Consider the following 20,384-nt stretch of genomic DNA (forward strand, 5'->3'; position numbering starts at 1 on the left):
GATTTTAAAATCCCTTAGCAGACTCTTCTGATGTTCTCATCATGTGCATATCATAAATGTTTGTAAGCTTGTAGCCACTTTATGGTAGAATAAATGTGGAATTGTCTTTCCCACATTTTCTATTATTAAAATGTATCTTAAGCGTCCTGTGACAGACTGGCGACCTGTCCAGGGTGACCCGCTTCTCGCCCCAGAATGTTTGCTGGAGAGGCACCAGCACCTCCTGACCCCACTAGGGACAAGGGTGTTAGGAAATGGATGGATCTTAAGCATCCATATTCTCCAGACATGGTAGAAAAATCCTGACTGTTGTCTTTACCCTCCACTTTCACTCAACAGCTGACCTATGAACCTAAAACAACCTGAAACCAGATCCAACCCTCAACACCTTTTACCCTTCTGAAAACAAGTTAGAAAATATAGAAAACTAAATGTTTTTCCCCTTATGATTGAAAAAGAGTCTGCAAATGGAACTAATATATATATATTTTTAAAATCAAAACTGAAGAATTATTTACTTGAAATAAGCTCCTTTACATTGCTGAAAAGTTGCAGTGGATCATAAAGCCGGTCCTCCATACCCGGCCCTGCATGTGGCTCCCAGTGAATGGCTGATTCTCAGGCTGCTGCAGCATCTTGGTGGCTGCAGAGGAACCAGGTTTGCTGGAACAGAGACGCATCCAAAACATGCAGGGGAGGGGACTGGAGGCCCGGCTTTGGGAACCGCTGGACTGAGGTGTTTGCTCCAAAAACTAGAGATTTGTGTTTTGGCAGAGTAACCTGAATCATTCAAACGAAGCTTCGATTCTCTCACTGCTGAAACGCCGACAGGATCTGAATCTCACGTCTCTTTCTCAGGTCTGCGATGGGAAGGTGTCGGTTTACGTCATCGAAGGCGACCATCGCTCTCTCCTGGAAGCAGAAGGAGTGGAGTCCATCCGCAGCATCATTCAGAACTCGTTGGCTGGACCACGAGTCACCCCAAAAGAGGGCTGAGCCCCCCCACTCACTCCCTCCCCTCTTTTAAACCACAGGCTGCACCTTAACACCACCTCCACTGGGTTCCCACAACATCCCACTTCTATCATTTTAAATTCAGGATCTGTAGGTTTAACTGTTTGATGAAGCGTTTCCCAAACTGAAGGTGTAGCAACTCTTAGTAGTGAGAAAAGCAAGAGACGGTTTTTCACTGCTGACGTTTTACTACTGCATTTTGCTCAGTTACATTTTGCTGTGTTGCTGTTCATCATCACTTAATGCACATTTGTTCCCCTGGAGACGCTGAGAAACTTTTCCTTTTGTGGCTTCGTGGGGACGGCTTCATCTGCAGCCTCCCCACACACAAAAACATGGTGGCTTATTTTTCCTGAAGGTACGCTTCTGTGGACTTATTACTGTAACAATGAACATTTGATTATTATAACTTTGAGAGAGAAATGACCAAACTAATTTTGATGAGTAGAATGGTTCCCAAGTTGATATTCAGATGTAGTTTAGAACCTACAGTACAGACCAAAAGTTTGGACACAACTGTGTGTCCAAACATTTGGTCTGTACTCAGTTCAGACCAAATGTTTGGACACACCTTCTCATTGAATTCTATGAGAAAGTTTGTCCAAACCTTTGGTCTGTATTGAGTACAGACACAGGTGTGTCCAAACTTTTGGTCTGTACTGTATATCTCTGAGTTTATACAAAAGATGTGTATTTTTTTTTCCTTTTTATTAACATTACGTTGATTCTGATGAAGTAGAAACGTGTTTCTTTTTTTATTCGAAGAACAAATGGAGTTCTGCTTGGAGCTTCATGGGACCGCAGTGAATCCTACCAAGATGGATGAGTGTCTGTGTTAACCAAGCAGCTCTATGGTTCTGCAAACCTTAAACATCTTTAGTTCTCATTAGTTCTGGTGGAGCGACGTGTGAGTTAGCTTCCATTGCTGTAATCTGATTTGTTTACCGACTTAAAGCACTTAGAACCTGCTGTACTGTAGCTGAATGTCTCCTCTACACTGATGCAAACTTTAACTCAAGCGGTCTCACTTGGTGGAAACAGTGAGTCAGTTATGAAACACTGAATAATTTCGTGGTGTGGATGATAAACTGTTTACTGCTCAGTTCTGTTCCCTGACCTCTGAGACCTTAGAGGTCAATGAAGGGTCAGGTGACTGCAGTGAGTGAAGTAATGAAGCTTCTTTGTCTTAGAAATATTTCCAATGTTTAAAAGAAAAGAATAATAAAAGCCTCTGAGTGAGCATGATGTCTGTGTGTGCAAATCTTGTCCTGAATGAGTTCAGCAAATGAAAACTCCATGCAGATATGATACAATAACACAGAACATGAGTTCATTCACATAATCAGCTGCTCAGGCTGACTAACAGAGAAGCAGTTAAACACTATAATATACTAGCTGGTACAGTACAAATGATCAGTGTAACTAATCATTTGTGCTAGAGCAGCAGCCACATCTCAAAACCTTGACATATTGCATATGCAATATATTTTTCTTTATTGCATTGCACAGGAGCACCACAGGGCTCTGTACTCTCACCATTCCTCTTCTCTCTACACTTCAGACTTCCAGCACAAATTTGGCTTCTGTCACCTACAGAAAAACTGATGACTCTGCTGATGACTGTAATGGAGGACAGAGGCTGTACTGGTAGCCTCTTGTCCATCAGAGACGGACAAGAGGTTGAGTACAGAGAGCTGGTGGAGCGTTTTGTGTCACAGTGTGGGAACAATCATCTCATGTTGAAATAAAAAAAAAGATTGTAGATTTCAAGAGGAACATGATCTGATCAAATTATTTCCATCATGGGAGAAAGAAGTGGAGGTTGTTGAGGAATATAGATACCTCAATGTTCATCTGGACAACAGGATGGACTTCATGAGACAGTCTTGGGAAAACAGAGTGTCTTCAGTCAGAGGCTTCTTCAGATTCACTGTAATACAGACCTCTACAGGAGAAATTTCCTGCCGACATTCTTCACAATCTACAACTTTTTGAAGAATCTGAATTAATGAGCTACAACAACATTTAACTTCCCTTTGGGATTAGTCAAGTATTTTTAAAATTAAATTATTGAATGAATTCAATGTTTCTTGCCAGTCATCTCATAATGTGAAACTCATATATTACCTATAATCATCACATAGTGGAATAGTTCAAGCCTTTGGTTCTTGTCATTTTGATAATTATGGCTTCCAGAGAAGGAAAACCCAAAATTCAGTGTCAGAAAATCAGAATAGCGTTTAAAATGTCATTAATGGAAACTCCTGGTGTCAGCCCCAATCAGCTGATTAAAACACCTCAGAGGTCTCACTCTGGGTCTAATTACCTATTGAAACAAACAAGTCCCTGTTGATCAGTCTAGTTCTGGACCGATTGATGAACAGACCAACTCTCTAATTTCTTTAGTTAAGAAGTTGGAAAACTTCAAGTAGATCCTGGTGGAGTCCAGATAGTCCAGCAGGGTGGAACTGTGGGAAACCAGTCTTTGCTATGAAGCAACATGCTGAGGCTATTAAAAATCAGAATGCATGCATATGCATTTGATCACGTCCTAATCATCTGAAAATCAATATGAAGAGATTTGCAAAATGTGCCTCTGATCAGACTGTCTGGCATAATGATTCACAACGATTCGTTTTGGACGTTTCATTTCATTTCTGTTTTACAAATGTACAGTACAGACAGGAGAAGTAAAATAATGACATGGTGAAATGGCATAGATCATTACTGCACATACATAAAACATATATAGTGATGGAGAGAAGTATTTCATCCCTGTCAGGTTTGCTCTCTACATTTTATGTTGGTTTCATTTTAGCGTGGAGAAACGGACCATCATCCAAAAAATCTAAAAATCAAATTTGGATTGCATTGGATAAAGTTGCTCATTTGCCCCACGGTGACTCTGATGGTATCACTGTAATGTTTTGGCAGAAATATATGTGAATATGGAATGAGTACAGAATGTGCAATAATGTCAAGATATGACTATGATAAGAAAACCTGTAACCGGATCACTTCTGGATGTCCACTGTTTAGCAAACTAAAACTTTTACTGATAAATCACTTTGACTTTAATCTCTTTAGTTTTAGGTTTAAAAGCTCTTGAACCAAACGCCTCTTCACTTCACTTCCTAATGGAGCCTCCGACATCCCAGTGGGGGATGTGACGCCTCTTCTAACAGTTAAAGATGAGTTAAGCAACAAAACGGCAGCATGTGAAGCCTTTGTGAAGGTCGTTCCACCAGGCAGCGGCTAAAAGAACGAAGTGTCTGCAGAGAAGGCCCCCGCCAGCCTGAACTCATCCTTCATCAGCACGCAGAAGAGCCGCTGAGGCAAAGCCTTGGAGTACGGAGCGGGTCGGGGAACACACGTTCTCAGCAGGATCTCCCGACCCGCAGGAGGAGGGAAGTCCGGGATTTTCCTGCTTTCAGCAGCCGGTTCCAGATCGTCGTCCACTGGAGCCAAAAGAGCCGCCTGAGGAACAGAGGACACTGTCTGCAACTGGGAACCAATGGAGGACCGAGACTGTACTGGTGGAAAACTGTCACGATATACAGTAAGTGTTTAATATCAGTTGATATCAATAATTATTGATTGTAGTTTTTTGTTTTAAATATATGAAATTCTGTCAATCTGGTGGATGAAATTTCCTGTTTCAGTTTCCATTCAATGCTGTTATTTTGATTATTTTTAAGCAGTTATGAAGAATAGTGGAGTAAACCGAAACTGCTGCAAGTTGTTGCTAGGTAACCAAAGAGTGAGTGAGTGAGTTGATGCCTCGCTGGCCATGAGAGGTTGAGCCGCTAAAGCCTTTCCTCTGCCTACATTTCCCAGAATGCTGTGGGGTTCTGGATCAGAGTTCAGTTAATATTCTACATGTTGAATATTCTATCAGATGTATCATCTGTTAATATTGTGATATACTGTATATTGTTACTGATTTACTGTGTTTGTAGCAAAAGAAACCAAAAGAAAATTACAATAAAAGGAAATGGTCTCAAAACAACAAAATTGTTTATCGCCAAATTACTGGGACAATTTGTCGTCCAGCAAAATGTGTTACAGTGACAGGCCTGGTTATTGTTACATTAATGTGGCCTGCCTACTTGAATGCTGGATTTAGTTTGTATTTAATAGTCAACAATGCAGTCAGGATTCTGCCAGAGGTCTGGATCTGGTTCAGACCAGAACCAGATCCGTTCTGGGCAGCCAGCCTCTCTGTGGCTTACGCTGTAGAAATGAATGGAAGTCAATGAAAAGTCCCCACAGAGATAGCCACGCAAACGTGGGTATATGCGTGCATGCTTGTGTGTGTTAGCAGCCACTTACCCGCTGAGCGTTAATAAACAGTCTGTGGATGATTCTGCCGATGCGAGCCTGTCCAGCTCCAAGCACCACTACCTCAGGCTCCTCCAGCAGCGAGATCACAAACCTTCAACACACACACACACACACCCACACAGGACACACACACTAAACGCCCAGCAGGAGCTTCCTGTCCGGATCCATGACGACGGTTTGGAATGAGCTCAGCTTCAAACTCTGAGCTGAACTTACTTCTCTAGTTCATCTGCAGCTTGGCCGTTATCCTCTTCCTCGTTAACAGCAAACTTGGCCTTGAGTGAGCGAGCTTCAGCGATGACCGTCTCCATGGTGACCAACTGGTTAATAAAATCCTGTGTGGAGAGAAAAGTGCTGTCATAACAGAAGCATAGAGAAGTCAACAGGACACACATTATTCTCTAGTTCATTAACAAGTTAGAGCAGTTCTGAGGTCTGGACTTTGACTGGGCCACTGCAACACCTTGTGTCTCAGTTGATCCAACCAGTCTGTTGATGTTTTGCTGCAGTTTGGAATCACTGAGATGAACATGTAGTTTATTAATCCCTGTGGATTTTTTTTTAAATAACACACTATCAAGACACTTTTATTCTAAACCAGATTATGTTTAAGATTATTATAATATTCTACATCTACAGTCATTATCAGGGCTCAACACAAATGTGTTCCAGAATCCAATATAATCCACTAAAGCAATTCTAGTCAATAAACTAAAAGAAAATGTTACATTTCTGAATGAATGAATGAAGAATGGCTTTTATTTTGATAAGCAGGATGTGTGCTTGTAGCGACACAGCGAGGTAGGTTCTTATTTTGCTCTTAAACAACCTGAAGTTCAGATGTCAACTCTGCAGCTGTCACACATATAAACCATCAATATTCTGATGAAAACATCCTTTATTAATCTCATTCAATATTTAAATTTTCTGAGATGCTGAATCTGGGATTTTCATTATCTGTATGCCACAAATATCAACATTACAATAAAAAATGCTTGAAATATTTCACTCTACGTTTTACAAATCAATATTGTACAGGAGTTTCAAAAATGTCCAACTTTTTTTTGTGCAATATTAATTTTTTTTATCTGTACCTGAATAAAAATGATGATAAAACTTGCTTTCCCTTTTATTTGCTCTTTTAATGAAGTCCAGAACAGGAAGTACTGACCTCTAGCTTCTTGTAGTCGTAGTTAGTCGAGTGCAGCAGTTTGTTGGCTTGACTGGCAGCTTGCTGAATGCTTTTCTCAACTGACGGAATGTTTTCTACTGACTCTGTTGGAGAAACATACAGAAAACACAGTTAGAATAAGGATTATTAAAGGGCCTGACTTTAATAAAACACTTCAACTTGTGCAGCACACTGAAGTCGTTGCTGACCTCACCTCCTGAATATCATCGTCTCTACTTTGATTTATACCATTTTTTTATAAATTCTTTTTGCGTGTTTATGATGAAACTCTTTTGTGAAAGAGACTGGTAAATGTAGATGCTTAGAAAACAGACATGAAGCCATCAAACAGGACTCACCTTCCTGCTTCAGTTTCATAATAGCAGCATGAAGCAGGCAGGGGAGCAGGTGACGGGCCAGGTCTCCGGGCTTCAGCATCGCCAAATAGTGCAACACCTAAAATAAAGAAGAAAGACATATTCCTGTGATGAATTTTGTTTTTACATCTGATACTGAAATGTGGATTTTTGTGGTCTTCCTAAAGTCTTAAACCACTAAAAGAATTATTTGATGATTGAACTGAGGTGATTTTTCACTAGACTGAAACAGCTTGACGTGGTAATGGAACCATCATCCCAGTTTTTAGCAGCTTAAATATTTTCCTAATATTTTGCAGCTCAATCAAGTGTGATCACTTATAAATCATGCGTTCTGTTTCCCGCTGATTGGGACCTTTTCTGCCTCCTTGGTGTCATCAAACAGCCTCTTCTGGCGCCGTGCCGGGGTCACCCTGGCCGTGTGCCACGCCTCCACCCACATGTTGCCGGGGATTTTCATTCTTGCACTAAGTTCTCCTCTGATGACAGTGGATCCGTTCCCGTCGACCACTTCTTCTTCTACATAATCCCTCGGAGAGTACCAGCGGACAAAGTCCTCCAAAACGCAGCCAGGGTTGGCTGCCTGGGAAGAAAAAGAGAAGGTCATCAGAATAACAAAAAAAAAAAAGGATTGCTTCTGCTAATTCTCAGATTCTTCTTTCAAACCCTAAAAGAACAGTGGGCAAATAAATAAATACAAATTTAAGACACTGTGTCCTGCTGCTGCTGATATGACGGCTCATGTCTGTCCAATCAGAGAGCAACTGAACAAGCTGAACATTCCTGAGAGGAGAAACTTTTACTGTCTAAGACAAACACGAAGGTCAGACTGAAGGTCACCAAAGCAAACTTCTGGAATCGAGACAGAAGAGTCTTATGCTATGTTCACACGGCAGGTGCAGTATTTAACTTTATAAAGTTATGTTTTATCTTGTAACCAGGTTGCTATGTATTGCAAAATTTTTTGCCCAGGTCCCTCTTGAAAATGAGATCTAGATCTCAACGGGGTTTACCTGGTTAAATAAAGGAATATAAATAAAAAAATATATGTTTTTTACATACATATTTCCCCAGAAAACCTGATAATCCCAGTGGTATCATCAGGTTTTTGTGTTAAATTCTTTTTTAAAGTTACAAAAATGTGGAGGTGCACATTAAGGCATCATCATTTGGACATAACAGCTTGTCAGGTGTGCATCCCCCAACACCCAGTAGCTTAATCTGTCTTTACTGTCACTGGTGTATTAAACACCATTAAACAAATGAGTCCAGCTTTAAACCTAAAAAATGTTTTTTTAAGTCATAAACACAGTGGGCCGCTGGTGGACTGCTCTAGCGCCCCCTACCACCAACATTAGTAGGTTTTCTGGGGGAAACCTGAATACTGGTCACATTACTACCAAACAAAAATTAGAAATGTAAATGTAATCATCTGTCCAGAACAGAGGACATGCTTGGCATAAACCAAACACAGTAGTCCAAAGAAACTGCGCTGGCGTGTGTGTGGGTGCGTGTGTGGGTGTGTGTGTGTGCTCTCCTCACCTTAAAGGATTCCATGTCAGAGAGCAGACATGCGCTCTGCATGCGAGCGCGGAGGTGAGTCCCCTCAGCCGACGTGCCGAGCTTAGCAAGGACTTCTGACTGCTCCTCCAGCTGGTCCTCTGTCATGGGGGCCGGCTCCTGAAAACCACCATCACACATTCTAGCTAGCACTCCAGAGGAGAAAGCAGAAGACCGGCAGAGGGAGGGCGTTACCTGGGTAACGGGGACATAGAGCAGCTCTGCAGAGTGCAGCAGGGTCATGTTGTTGTAGGGGTGCAGCCTGCCGTCTGCCTTCAGCTTGCTGCTGTCCTTTCCTGTCTCGCTGTGGGAAGACTCCATCTCCCCCTGGTCGCTCAGGCACTCAAAGAACTCGTCCTCACTGTCGCTCCAGGAGTCCCAGGATTTACCCTGAGGTGTTTCTCTGGTTGTGGACGCAGAAGCTCTTCCACCGGATACTTTGCGCTCTCTCTCTCTGTTTCCCTCCTGCGCCTTGCGAGCTTCATCTCTCGCCCTCTTCCTCTCGATGCAGCAGTTCAGCATCTACCCACAGGCAAACAGCAAGTGTGTTCAGATTCACTGCAACACAGACAGCTACAGGAGATCCTGGCCACAGCTAGAACCATAATGACTAACAAAACCTGGACAGTGAGAGTTACATCATCATCTACTATCACTAAGAGTGACTTTCCTTCTGGGTCCCTGGATAGTGTTTGTTTTTAAATTGTACAATTATGCTATTTGCATGAACATTGCCAAAGTTATAGCATTTGAAAATGTTGTGTATTCTGAATGGGAATTAAAATTTGTCATTATTATTATTTTTTATGTATTTATGTTCCTTTCAGACTAAATGCATCAATTTTATTGCTTCTGCATTGTCTACCATTGATTCCAATTAAAAATTCATTTTTTACTAAGCTATTACTGCAATTTAATGTGTTTTTTTATTCCCTTGTTTTTAAACCCATGAAAATGATCTTATTGTATTATTTTCTAATCAGTGCAGATATTAGTGTGCTGAAAAGTAGGGGTTCAGTTTTCAGGTCGATCGCTGACCACCGATCTTTGAAAAGCCTGACCTGCTGACTCAGATTTTTGGCCAATATTGATGTTTTTGTCCTAAATGTTGATAAATATAGCAATATATCACTGAGTCAGCAACAGCGAGTGACTATTGTTAAGTACAAACATGCAGATTTGACCCGGTGGGTCTGTCAGTCAGACTCTCTCACAGCAGAAGATAAGATCAGCTTCACATGTACATATCAGACCATCACCAATCTCCCAAAATGAAGGAAATGAGGGCCAATTTATCGGTGCACCCAAAGTTAAAATCTATCAATGTGCATATACAGTGTGGGAAAAATCAAACAAACCAATAACGTTTTGACAGATTCACTCTTATCTGATTAAATATGAATAAAATAAGAGTCACTGTCAATTTTTGACACACACAGGTTGGAATTCAAACATTTTTCCCCCAACACTGTAATGTGTTTGTGTTGTGGGTGAAAAAACGATGGGAGAAAAATGTTGGACCAAGTCTCTGACAATTAAAATAATAATGATTTTTGTTTTTTTAATGGAAATGTTTCCAATTACTTTTTCCAAAAAGGGAAATGTCATTTTTAAAAAATAATTATATTTAATGAAACTGATTTCTTCATATCAAAAGTGTCTAGGAATAATCTTCATCAGATTGGTTTTAAAAATGACCTGAAACTTTTGATGCAGAAGACAACAGCGGAGATCTGGAGGTCCGCCTGTTAACCTGCAAATACAACAACGGTTAAAGCACAAATTTAGATTTTCATAGGTATAACCTGAGTTACTTCAGCTACTCTGGGTTATGAAAATCATTAACCTCATTGGCATGATTACAATCATAACTGTCAAAAAATAACATTAATTTAAGAGCATAATTGACCCAACTGCTCAACTTTCAGTGACCAAACATAATAAAGAATAAATCACTGCTTCAAGAAGAAACAGCTTATACCCATCAAAACATTTATTGATGGGTATAAGAGTATAAAGAGGGGAGAATAGAAAAGCACACCACACTTTTCAGATTGTATATTTCTAAAAAGAATTTTTAATTTTTTTACAAACTGTTCACCTCAGGTTGTAATAAAAAACCCCAAGAGGTTTTTCTGCTTGGCAGATTTACTTATTTTATAATTGACATGTTTTCACACACAGTTGAAGAGTGCTAATTGAACATAATGCTAGAAATGTGTGGCTGTCATGCTGACATGTTGATGCAAATCAACTAAAATCTCCAGTGACTGGTATGGAGCTGTGCAGATGATGAAGTGTGTGTTCAGCCACCCGTAGATGAGGTAGTTGTTTTCCCAGCGGTAGCGCAGCTCCAGGACAAACTCCTGCCAGAGGTGTGCAACAGCCGCCAGGCCACCGTAGCTGTAGTTGACCATGCAGAGACACAACGCCAGGCGGTAGGTCAGACTGTCACAGGGCGCCGACTTCAGCTGGAGGAACAGGTTCTGAGGAGAGGCAGGAAACAGAAAATGACCTGCTTATTTAAAGGGACAGCTTCCTCTCAAATGAAGAATTTACAGTGACTTCTAATAAACTAAACTTAACTGGAGTGTTTGAAGTGACTATTTTTATAAAGTGGCCTGAGACAATATTTGCTGTGAATTAGCGCTATAGAAATAAAGTGAAATGAATGGAACTGATGATTTTGGGGCAGTATCTTCTGTTTAGAACAGCAGAACTGACGACTTACTGTAACATCCACATGTTAAATCTATTAGAGAAACTCATTTTTCCCATAACTGTATTTATGTGGAGCCTCGTTCTTTCTGATCAAACTCCACTGCTAAGGACAAGGCGATGCTGGTTCAGAACGTGTTGATGGCCAAACATACATCATCTGGGCTCTTCTCCTGCTCAGACGTCCTGCAGGAGTTTGCTTGTGTAGTTTTCTCTTTGTCTGACGACTTTTCCACCGCAGCATCAGGGAAGAGATACTGAGAGGAAAAACAACATAGTCCAGACAGAAACATGAATGTTAGAGTGAAAATAAACATTTTATCAGGCAGGAAAATGGTGACCTTTGAATATAAAATGCTGCAACATGTATGTAATGAAGGCCAGGCTGTGTATAAAGGATCAACTGTGTGGGGATTCCCCACATTCTAATCTTCCAGTGAAATTCATGTCAAAGCTGTACTGAATAAAACCCTGTGGCAGTCTAGACTTCTGAAGGCTATCCGTCTGATTTGTCCATGGGTTGTGGACAACGTCCTGTAGATTTGTCTCTGTCCTCACACTGATTCATGTTTCATGTGCCACAAAACGAGCTTGTACGAGTAAAGCGCACCAGAAGGATCGAGTTGAGCATGTCGATGTGAAGCGGTGACTCATCGACGTGCCGGTGGCGGCGGATGCGTCTCCGGGCGTTGTGGACCATGCTGGACACGGACAGTTTGCTTAGCGGGACCTGCGCTGCTGGCTCCGTCAGCTTAGACAAGGCGGAGCTGATGTCGCTGTTTTCTGCAGGGAAAGATTATAGCTTACACTTACACATGTGTTAAAGGGGCAGGATTATGTGTGTCCTTGACACTTTGTGCCATTTTATAGCACTATCAACCACATTCACTTCAGTTGTCATAAAAATGCTGTACAAAATAAAATTTATTTTAAGTCATATGTGATACATACAAATATAACTTAAAATAAATTTGCCTTTGTAATTTAATGCCTTAAAATTGGGTCTCTGTCTCTTTAAAAACTCCTGCTGTTTCTGAAGCTCCGCCTTCAGGAAGTCATCACAACAAGGCTCCTCTATTAACCCTTTAATAACGTTTTTAGTAGCTTCTATAATGAGCTCAGGTGATGCACAGTTCCACCAGGTGTTTGCTAATGGCTGCTGGCTAGTTTGAAGGAACTGAGGGGGGCAGACACAGAAGAAGGGTGCTTTGTGATGCTTTAGGTTAAATGAATCCTGAAACCACAAAAGGCTCGACTAATTTAAAGCAGCTCAGTTGGAAGCTCTGTAGCTCTGCAGTAAAGATTGGATTATCACACTATAAATGTAGAGTCCTTAAAGTACAGTTGGTGAACTTTAGTTCATGTATTTAGTTTGTAAAATCTCTAAAAAGTTGTAGTCTTATGAAGTTGTTTTGCATTTCCCCTGACCTAGTTACAGACGTTAATGATTGGGTAAAATTTAAAACGCCAACAGGAAGTAATTGTTTCTCAGTAGCGGTGAGTCCAGACCTTCTGGATAACGTGAAGCATAGAACTAGTGACTGGTTTTTACAAAAGAGTAGAAGAACCAAACTGACCCTGGCCGCCTTCTTCAGCGTTGCCTCTACCCAGGATTTCCTCTGCAGACTCTTTCCGACAGCAGAGCTTAAAGAACTCTGTGATAAAGTCTCCTACAAAGATATGAAAGTCACACAGAACAGTTAGATGATGGTTTTGTAGTTCAAACGTATTCTGCTGAGCCATATAGTGCCTGTTCCTACAACAAAGTTGAAAAACCCCTGAAATAGCAGAGGTGTGAGTGAAAACAAGTCAGCCACCTACCCAGTAAGCACTGAAGGTTGTCAGCAGTCCGAACTCGAACGGACCAATGAGGAGCTTGGAGCGGGTCAAGGTCACTGTTGGATAGCAGGAGATGGGGTTGAACACATCTCACCTGCCATCAGTTAAATCCCTCCCAACAATCTACTGCTACTCAAACGTTTATGCAGCTTTTAGAACATCCTGGATATTTGAATGGAACGTAATGAACACCAACTTTACTGATACACTAAATTATGATAATGTTTCGAGATAATCAGTTCTGCGACTGACAGACAGTTGTTGTGCCACATAGGTTGGGGGAACTGTTAGGACTTAAAACACTCACCTGTACACGTCGTTATCTACAACGATGCCCTCTGTGAGGTGAGGCCAGGTGGTTGCAAGATGAAGTTCACTTCAAAACAAAACAGGGAAGAAACAAAAGGAGTCATATAAGCTGGCTTTTCTTTTCTTTTTAGAAATGAACACAGAACAAGCACAGCATCATGCCAAAAATCCAGATAGAATCTCATGCATGTGCAAAGAGAGACCTAGATGGCATAGAATGGTCATGTACTAAAGAATGACTTACTCACAACAGCTAAGCATAAAGAAACACATACTATGGGCCTGGATGCCATATTTGGGCCATTAATGATTTATTTGAATAATTTTTAAAATAAAATGTCACAATTTCAGCGACTTAAAAAAAAAAAAGAAAATAAATGCTTGCATTTCTGGGAGATTCTCTTAAATCCACACAAACTGGAGGCATCCATCTTGGAAAAGAATCTTTTAAAAAGTACTTCTGAAGGTTCTAAGATGTTTTTTCATTTGACAAGATGAGACTATTTCTTGTTAGTCATTGACACATGTCATTTAATTATTCCAAAACATACATCCAAACTGTTTCTGGAGTGGGAAAAGCAGGAAACAATAAGCTTCTGGAGTGCTCTTCCCAAAGACGAGGCTTCAAAAACAAGCAGCATTTCAATTAAAAAACTAAACATTTTTATTGCTAAATTATTGAATAAATTGACATACGAACTCAAAAACCATTTCTATTTCTTTTGAATCTGTTATTCATGTTGTTCAACCATCAGACTGGAGCAAAATGTTGTTCTATCTATTCATGTTTCCAGAGTTTCAGGAACTCCTGATTATTCATAGAACTTCTTTAGAAATGTGAATGCTAACATTAGCATTGGGGACGTCTGTTCTGCTGCTACATGTTTAGCATTGAGATGATATTTTAGGCTTGAATAGCTTCACTGATAGGCTAACTCCTTTTAGCACAACTTGAACACAACAATAGTGTTTTGCAGCGTCCAATCAGTTCGCTTTAGAAGCAGAAATGAACCCCAGTGGGACGAGAGAAGCAGCTTTGTCTTCCACTGCTGCTGCCTGTGTGTCAGATTTATGAGTGCACCAGAAACAAAATACAAAGGTTCCAGACGTTCATATAGAACAATGAAAATACAATTAAATGCATTAAACAAATTTTAATACGTTAAAATTTTGTATAATTAATTTCTTGAAATCATGGCTCTAGTAAGACTGTAATCAGAACAATACATCTGGTACTGTACTAAGAATATTCTGTAAATATTAGTCATTATTTTGTCCTAAATATTATTTAATACTCTCACCAAAAAAATGCTATTACCTGATTGGCTCCTCACAGGCTCCAAAGGGAAGATTTCCAAACTCCACTCCTCCTACTTCACCTCCGAGCAGCGTATCAAAGTCTGACAGGAACAGAACCCAGCCAGTCAAAAACAGAGCAAAAACACCTTTACTGGACAATGGCTCATCATCTGGGACACACTCTGAACCCTCTGTGTTTTATATATAATACATCCAATGAACAAAGATATAGAGTTATACAATCCAGATTTAATGGGACACAGACACAGTGAGCTATTGGTGTGAATACCTGGTGGCTGCTGCGGCCATGAAGACTGCTGCCAGTCCTGCAGAATGTAGGTGTAGCGAATAGCGATGTCAACTGGAGGCAGAGGGAGCAGGTTGCAGCCCTGAACCAAGAAAGGAAGAGAAAAACTGAAAACCTGAATTTAAACTGGAATGGCTTTCTGTCTGTACACCAATCTGGTGAAAGTTCACTGTAACACCGGCCTTTCTGATAGAGTGGGGGGAGGGAGATTTCTAGTGAAATGCATAAAAACATCAACCCGTTAGCCTTTGATGTGGAGGAGTCAAAAGACATTAATGTGAATGACACATTAATGACTTAGCTGAGTAACTATCATTATTAAGTTTGACAATTGTGATGACACCATGATTCCACAGGCTGATGTTCCTGTAGTTTATGTTCATATGATCTGCGATCATTTCCATCTTGGGTGGAAACCTTTCTATTTTGCACATGGCTTTCTTTTCTTTTTTCTGTTTTGAGCTGATGTCTGCCTGAAACAGACTGATTGGAGTTAAATTACACAGAACACTGGAGCTCATCCTCAAAAGCAGAGGAGCTTGGAGAAACAACAGAACTCAGCTGAAAATGGAACAAATGTTGCAGTTTTGGTCTCCAATCGAACCGACTCTACCTGACTGTCAGGTATGAAAACTCTACCACCTTATTATAAGTTCCTAAAAACATTCATGTTGGACAATTAGATCACTCTCTTTCACTGACACACTGCTTTCCAATTAAAGTCCAGCTTAATGCAGAACAAAAAGCAGGACCACTAATGTAGACAGCAGCACTACTAAGCATTGCTGACGGAAGCTGATTGAAGCTGTTGAACTAAAAAGAAAAGAAAACTTTGCAATGACAAAACTGTCAGTAATGTGGAATGATGGTGCCAGTGTGTATATATTGTTTTCAGCTAGTTTTTCTGCGATGTATTTTGCTCCTCAGTACTCACTATTTTAGACTTAAAGATGTCCAGGAGGCCTGACAGGTGGTTGTACTGACTCGGCACCTTGCGCAGGTGGACAATCTCGAAGTCGGTGCGCACGCCTGGGCCTTGGCACTCCCCAGCATATATCCGCCTCCACTTCTGCTGGATCTGCACAAACATGGGGACCTGACTGGACACACATGATGAAACAGAATGGTTTCAAGACACATTGCTTCGAACTGCTCAAGAACCAGCTCAGTATTCATGTCATACAGATCATGCTTCACTGCACTGTGCAGAAGTAGCTGATGTTTATAGTAGCTACTTCTGAATAATCTTCACATGCTGACACATCTCTTTTGTTTTAGAACTCTTCCCCAGATTGATGGACGAAAACAATTTCTTCTGTCCATTGTTTTACCACAGACCTGCAAGCTTTGGAGCAGCAACATGTCTACACCGCTGCTGTTATAGAGGCTTCTGCCAATCATCACTTGATCAAGTGTCTTATAAACAGAATTGGACTATTAAACCTTCCTATTTTTAATCTTGTGGAAGCATCAGTGGTATAATGTTTGCTTTTGGCTCCCTCTTTGTTTAGTGCCTCATTAAGAATCAGCTTTTGTACAGTTTAAATCACTTTAGAACTTGGTACAGATCACATTCATTTCATTATGTCCTGATAAATAAAACCTGAGACTATCAGGATGGACCATCTACCATATCTCATTATTATTACTGTGACTGGCAGTGTAAAGCAACTACTCATTGGGGGCTAATGAAGCCTGATTGAATCTCTACCTGCTAATCCAAAAGCAGGAGAAAGAAAAAAACATTTTGACATTCAACTGGTAAGTATGTTGATTTGAACTTGACTGGAGGTAAGAATGAGAAGACAAATTCAAATATGTCCAGTCTGAGCTGACAGAGGGACTCACCAGCCGCTGTTGGACAGAGACATGGAGACGGAGCTGAGCAGCAGGTTGCATTTGGACTCGCTGATGATGGCTTCACAGTTGGCCCCAGGGCTGATGACCACAAACTCCCGCAGGCCGTACCTGCCAACATAACAAGGAACAGAATGTTCACAGGGATACTGTAGAAATGATTTAAAGAATGAACAGCTGGTCAGATTTAAATACGTATCCAAAAACTGTCCAACATGGTTTCTAGATGCAAATTGAACCTTTTTAGGATGAGTAAAAAAAAAACCCTTAAGGTTTAAAAACATGTTTCACTTTAACTTGCACAATAACTAATGCATAACAAAAGTGAAAAGTAACCAAACAGTAAGGTTAAATTCAAAATCTTCAGGTTTGTTCTAACACTGAGGAGGTTTTCCGTCTAGAAGTTACTTCAGCCCCTTCCAACAATATACAGAACATTTCATAACCGTTATTGATGGTGAGCTTAGCTTAGAAAAATTCCTGGTTTCAAATAAAATCCTGTAAAGTATTCAGTGGAAGTGGTTGTAGATAAAATGCAGCAGTTAGGAGCAGAGCTCGTCCATGCTGAAATCCAGAAATTCCCTCAAACCGTGATGATTTATCAGAATTATTGCTTCCCTAATCCTGTGTGAAAATCAGCAGATAGTGAGGCACCATTAGCTCTTCCACCATCTTAGTGGACGGGTTCCACTGTTCCCTTGAGCAACACAAACTATAATAAGCTTGAATGACATGCAGTCACTCACTGCTGCATGTGAGTGACTGCAGTCAAACTTGGCACAGCTGCTTTAATCCTGCACAAACCTGCAAGTTCCCACTGAGATTATACACCAAGAAAGTCATTGTTGACACAGTGGGACAGATTCAGCCGAACTGCAGACACAGGTAACCAAATCAAACATGGGATCAGGGGGAGGAGGATGCATGCTCCCTATTTTCAGCATAAACAGTGACACTTCTGCAGTTTCATGAATAAAAACTGCCCCAATGGGACTGATGTTCTGTCATTAACCATATTCCACCCAGCTAATCATTTTTTAGTTTAGAAACTTTGAACAGTCTGGTTAACACTGTTTCTGGCTAAATTAAAGAAAACCTAGCATGCTGTGCTTTCACTGAAGGAGCTACTGGAATGCGTGAGAAATATTGTCTTATTTCTATATGGATTAAATGATCATTCATTTCTTTGAATAACATACAGAATGGTATACAGTAGACGCACCATCTGACCAGGCAGTGGGCTCGAGGAGGGAAGTCGTTGTGCATACACAGAAGATCTTGCATCGCCAAAGGTAACATATCTGGACAGAGGAGAGGAGAATATGAGACAACACTCACTAACACACAAAGGAACATAATTACTAATCTTCTGAAATGGTCCCCAAAAGAAATGTTCTCATTTGATTAACTTTGAATTACTTTGCTTGAAATATAAGACACATCCTAAGATGAAAAAACTGACCTGAGACAAGTGAAGAAAACAATTCAGCTGAAATTAGATGGTAGAAATTGTTACTAGAAGAAAATAAAATATCCATCACTGGGTTCAAATTTGTTTAAATAGTTCTAGAATGTTTTTGCTGAATTTGCTGGAATATCAAAATGAATTAATAATGTATAAGTTTTTGGTTTTTGGGAGGGATTTTGGTGGTTTTGGTTTCATGTTTCACAAAAACACTTAGATTTTTGTGTTAGATCAACCTGTGGCTCTCCATAGAAGTCACACCTAGCCTTTTGTTTATTTTGACAGAGATAGTATTAGATCAGTTGAAGTTAGAAACACAAACAAGGTCATAAGCAGCTTTATAGTGAAAATGTATTGAGTTTTCAGCCATATTGGAAAATGGCTGTACCCTCTTCACTCTTCCCATTCTCCGTTTTACAATCTTCTTTCAGAAAGTGATGGGTGATGTAGAACTTAAAGTCAGCAAAGTGAATATCCAGCGACTGCTCTCCCCAGTTGCCATTGATGTATGCACCCTGTGATCACATGGCATCAAATAGTTATTCATAATCCATGATTAATTGTCATTCACAACCTCATACAAATGAATTGGAGCAGCTCACCTTTTCTGGAGATGTTTTTTCCACGTAGTTTTCAGTCAGCTTCCACTCGTTCAGCACTTGCTCAACTCTGGACACAAACCTTGAAACAAAAAACTGAGTTTTGCTTCGAGGCAGGAATGAGTCACACCGTCTAGCTATGCCATGTGTCCATCCTCAATTCTCTGACACAGAAAGTCCAAAAGCTTACTATGACATTGAATAATTCTAATTTAGTTCACGAAATACAACTGGCTTTCAGAGCAATAAATACAACAAATACAGAAGCAGTTTGAAGCAGTTCAACAAAATATTCTCTAGCTGGTAGGGTAAGTGGTGGTTCAATTTGAAGCAATTGTAAGGAAACCAACAAGGTCGGTATAAGGAAGTATAAACAAAATGTCCAAGGCGTAAGCTTTTAAATTAACCAAAAAATAAAAAGTAAAAGAAAAATAGAAACATCATTTCTATCCAAACAGAAGAAAACGGTTCCAGTGGAAGCAGCCATGGACTGGAGCGAAATAAGAGCCGGGGATAAGACCTGAATTTGGATTGGCTGGAACCATCCTAAAGAAATATGTAAAGATGACTACCTGAAATAAACAGGTACTTTCCAGGCTGCATGTCAGGTAGAGCAGCAGACAGAAATGCACAGAACTCTCTTTCCATCTGTCTGGACTAAGCTGGGTGAGGATGATGTTTTTTCAAGCTGATAATGCATCTTTCCACTGAGCAAATATTGTTAAATCTTCTCTTCAAGACAGGAAGATCAGATCAATGCCAGCAACGAGTCCTGACATCAATCCAATTGAAAATGTAGGGGGGGACATAAAAGAAAAAGGTACCTAACAAGACTACGTTCTGCTGAGCTGACCTGTCAAATGCCAGGAAACAGCAGCTGACAGGTCATTGAAATTTGAATAAAAGTTAAAATATCAATGTTATTTTGTAACATACACTTTACCTTCACAAACCTAGACTTTTGGAGTCATTGTGGCATTTATTAATGTCTCATTTCAGGTATTTTATTTCTTCCACCTCCTGTGAGGAAACAAAAATTCTGCATTTTTTCTAAGGAACAGCTGCTTCAACCAGGACAAGCATTTTGTAATTTTATGGTAGATATTTGTAGATATAAGTGTTCAAACATTATCGCTTGAATGTGTACGAGCCTAATGATGACAACACAGAGACAAAAAGGGCCAACCAATAACTAAATATCCAAACTGTAGGTCCTCCATTAGGCTCTGAAACAGGAGCTAAGGTTTTGCTTACCGCTCCCATTCAGACGCGGTGGTAAAGTCTGTTATCTCAAAAACCTCCGACTCGGGCTGCAGACAGAAGGGAGACATGTTCAACATATGTTCTGTTTTAACTCCAATAACCTAAGCAAATAAACTTACATCGTTGTCAGCAGCCATGTTGAAATACAGTTTTGTTATTCCGTTTTTTCTTCTTGTCAGTCTTTGGCAACTAAACCTTGCGTCAGTGTAATGCTGCCCCCTTGTGGAAGCAGATGAGGGCAAAACGAAAAAATGTCGGCATT

At 40.3% G+C, this 20,384-nt stretch overlaps 2 protein-coding genes across 2 annotated transcripts in view; one reads left to right on the forward strand and one right to left on the reverse strand.

The window, feature by feature from the left end:
* fasn (fatty acid synthase) overlaps nucleotides 1-1,429 on the forward strand; it is a 36,796-nt gene extending 35,367 nt beyond the window's left edge. The window contains exon 42 of the mRNA XM_032574715.1: nucleotides 859-1,429. Coding sequence (XP_032430606.1) covers nucleotides 859-996 — 138 coding nt within the window. The 3' untranslated portion in view covers nucleotides 997-1,429. The remainder of the gene's footprint in view (nucleotides 1-858) is intronic.
* Nucleotides 1,430-3,119: 1,690 nt separating this feature from the next.
* On the reverse strand, nucleotides 3,120-20,327 carry rab3gap1 (RAB3 GTPase activating protein subunit 1). Its single transcript, XM_032574718.1, has 24 exons — nucleotides 20,242-20,327; nucleotides 20,114-20,169; nucleotides 18,863-18,941; nucleotides 18,649-18,775; nucleotides 18,018-18,096; nucleotides 16,787-16,906; nucleotides 15,873-16,038; nucleotides 14,921-15,020; nucleotides 14,651-14,732; nucleotides 13,331-13,399; nucleotides 13,006-13,079; nucleotides 12,762-12,854; nucleotides 11,795-11,967; nucleotides 11,340-11,441; nucleotides 10,780-10,952; nucleotides 10,165-10,219; nucleotides 8,662-8,988; nucleotides 8,449-8,586; nucleotides 7,262-7,489; nucleotides 6,889-6,985; nucleotides 6,530-6,633; nucleotides 5,575-5,693; nucleotides 5,347-5,449; nucleotides 3,120-4,491 (listed from the first exon to the last, which is right to left on the reverse strand). The coding sequence occupies exons 1-24, from the start codon at nucleotides 20,257-20,259 to the stop codon at nucleotides 4,270-4,272; spliced, it is 2,904 nt and encodes a 967-aa protein (XP_032430609.1). The 5' UTR covers nucleotides 20,260-20,327; the 3' UTR covers nucleotides 3,120-4,269.
* Nucleotides 20,328-20,384: the final 57 nt, after the last annotated feature.

Source organism: Xiphophorus hellerii, chromosome 10 (assembly GCF_003331165.1).
Source record: "Xiphophorus hellerii strain 12219 chromosome 10, Xiphophorus_hellerii-4.1, whole genome shotgun sequence".
Classification (NCBI taxonomy): Eukaryota; Metazoa; Chordata; class Actinopteri; order Cyprinodontiformes; family Poeciliidae; genus Xiphophorus; species Xiphophorus hellerii.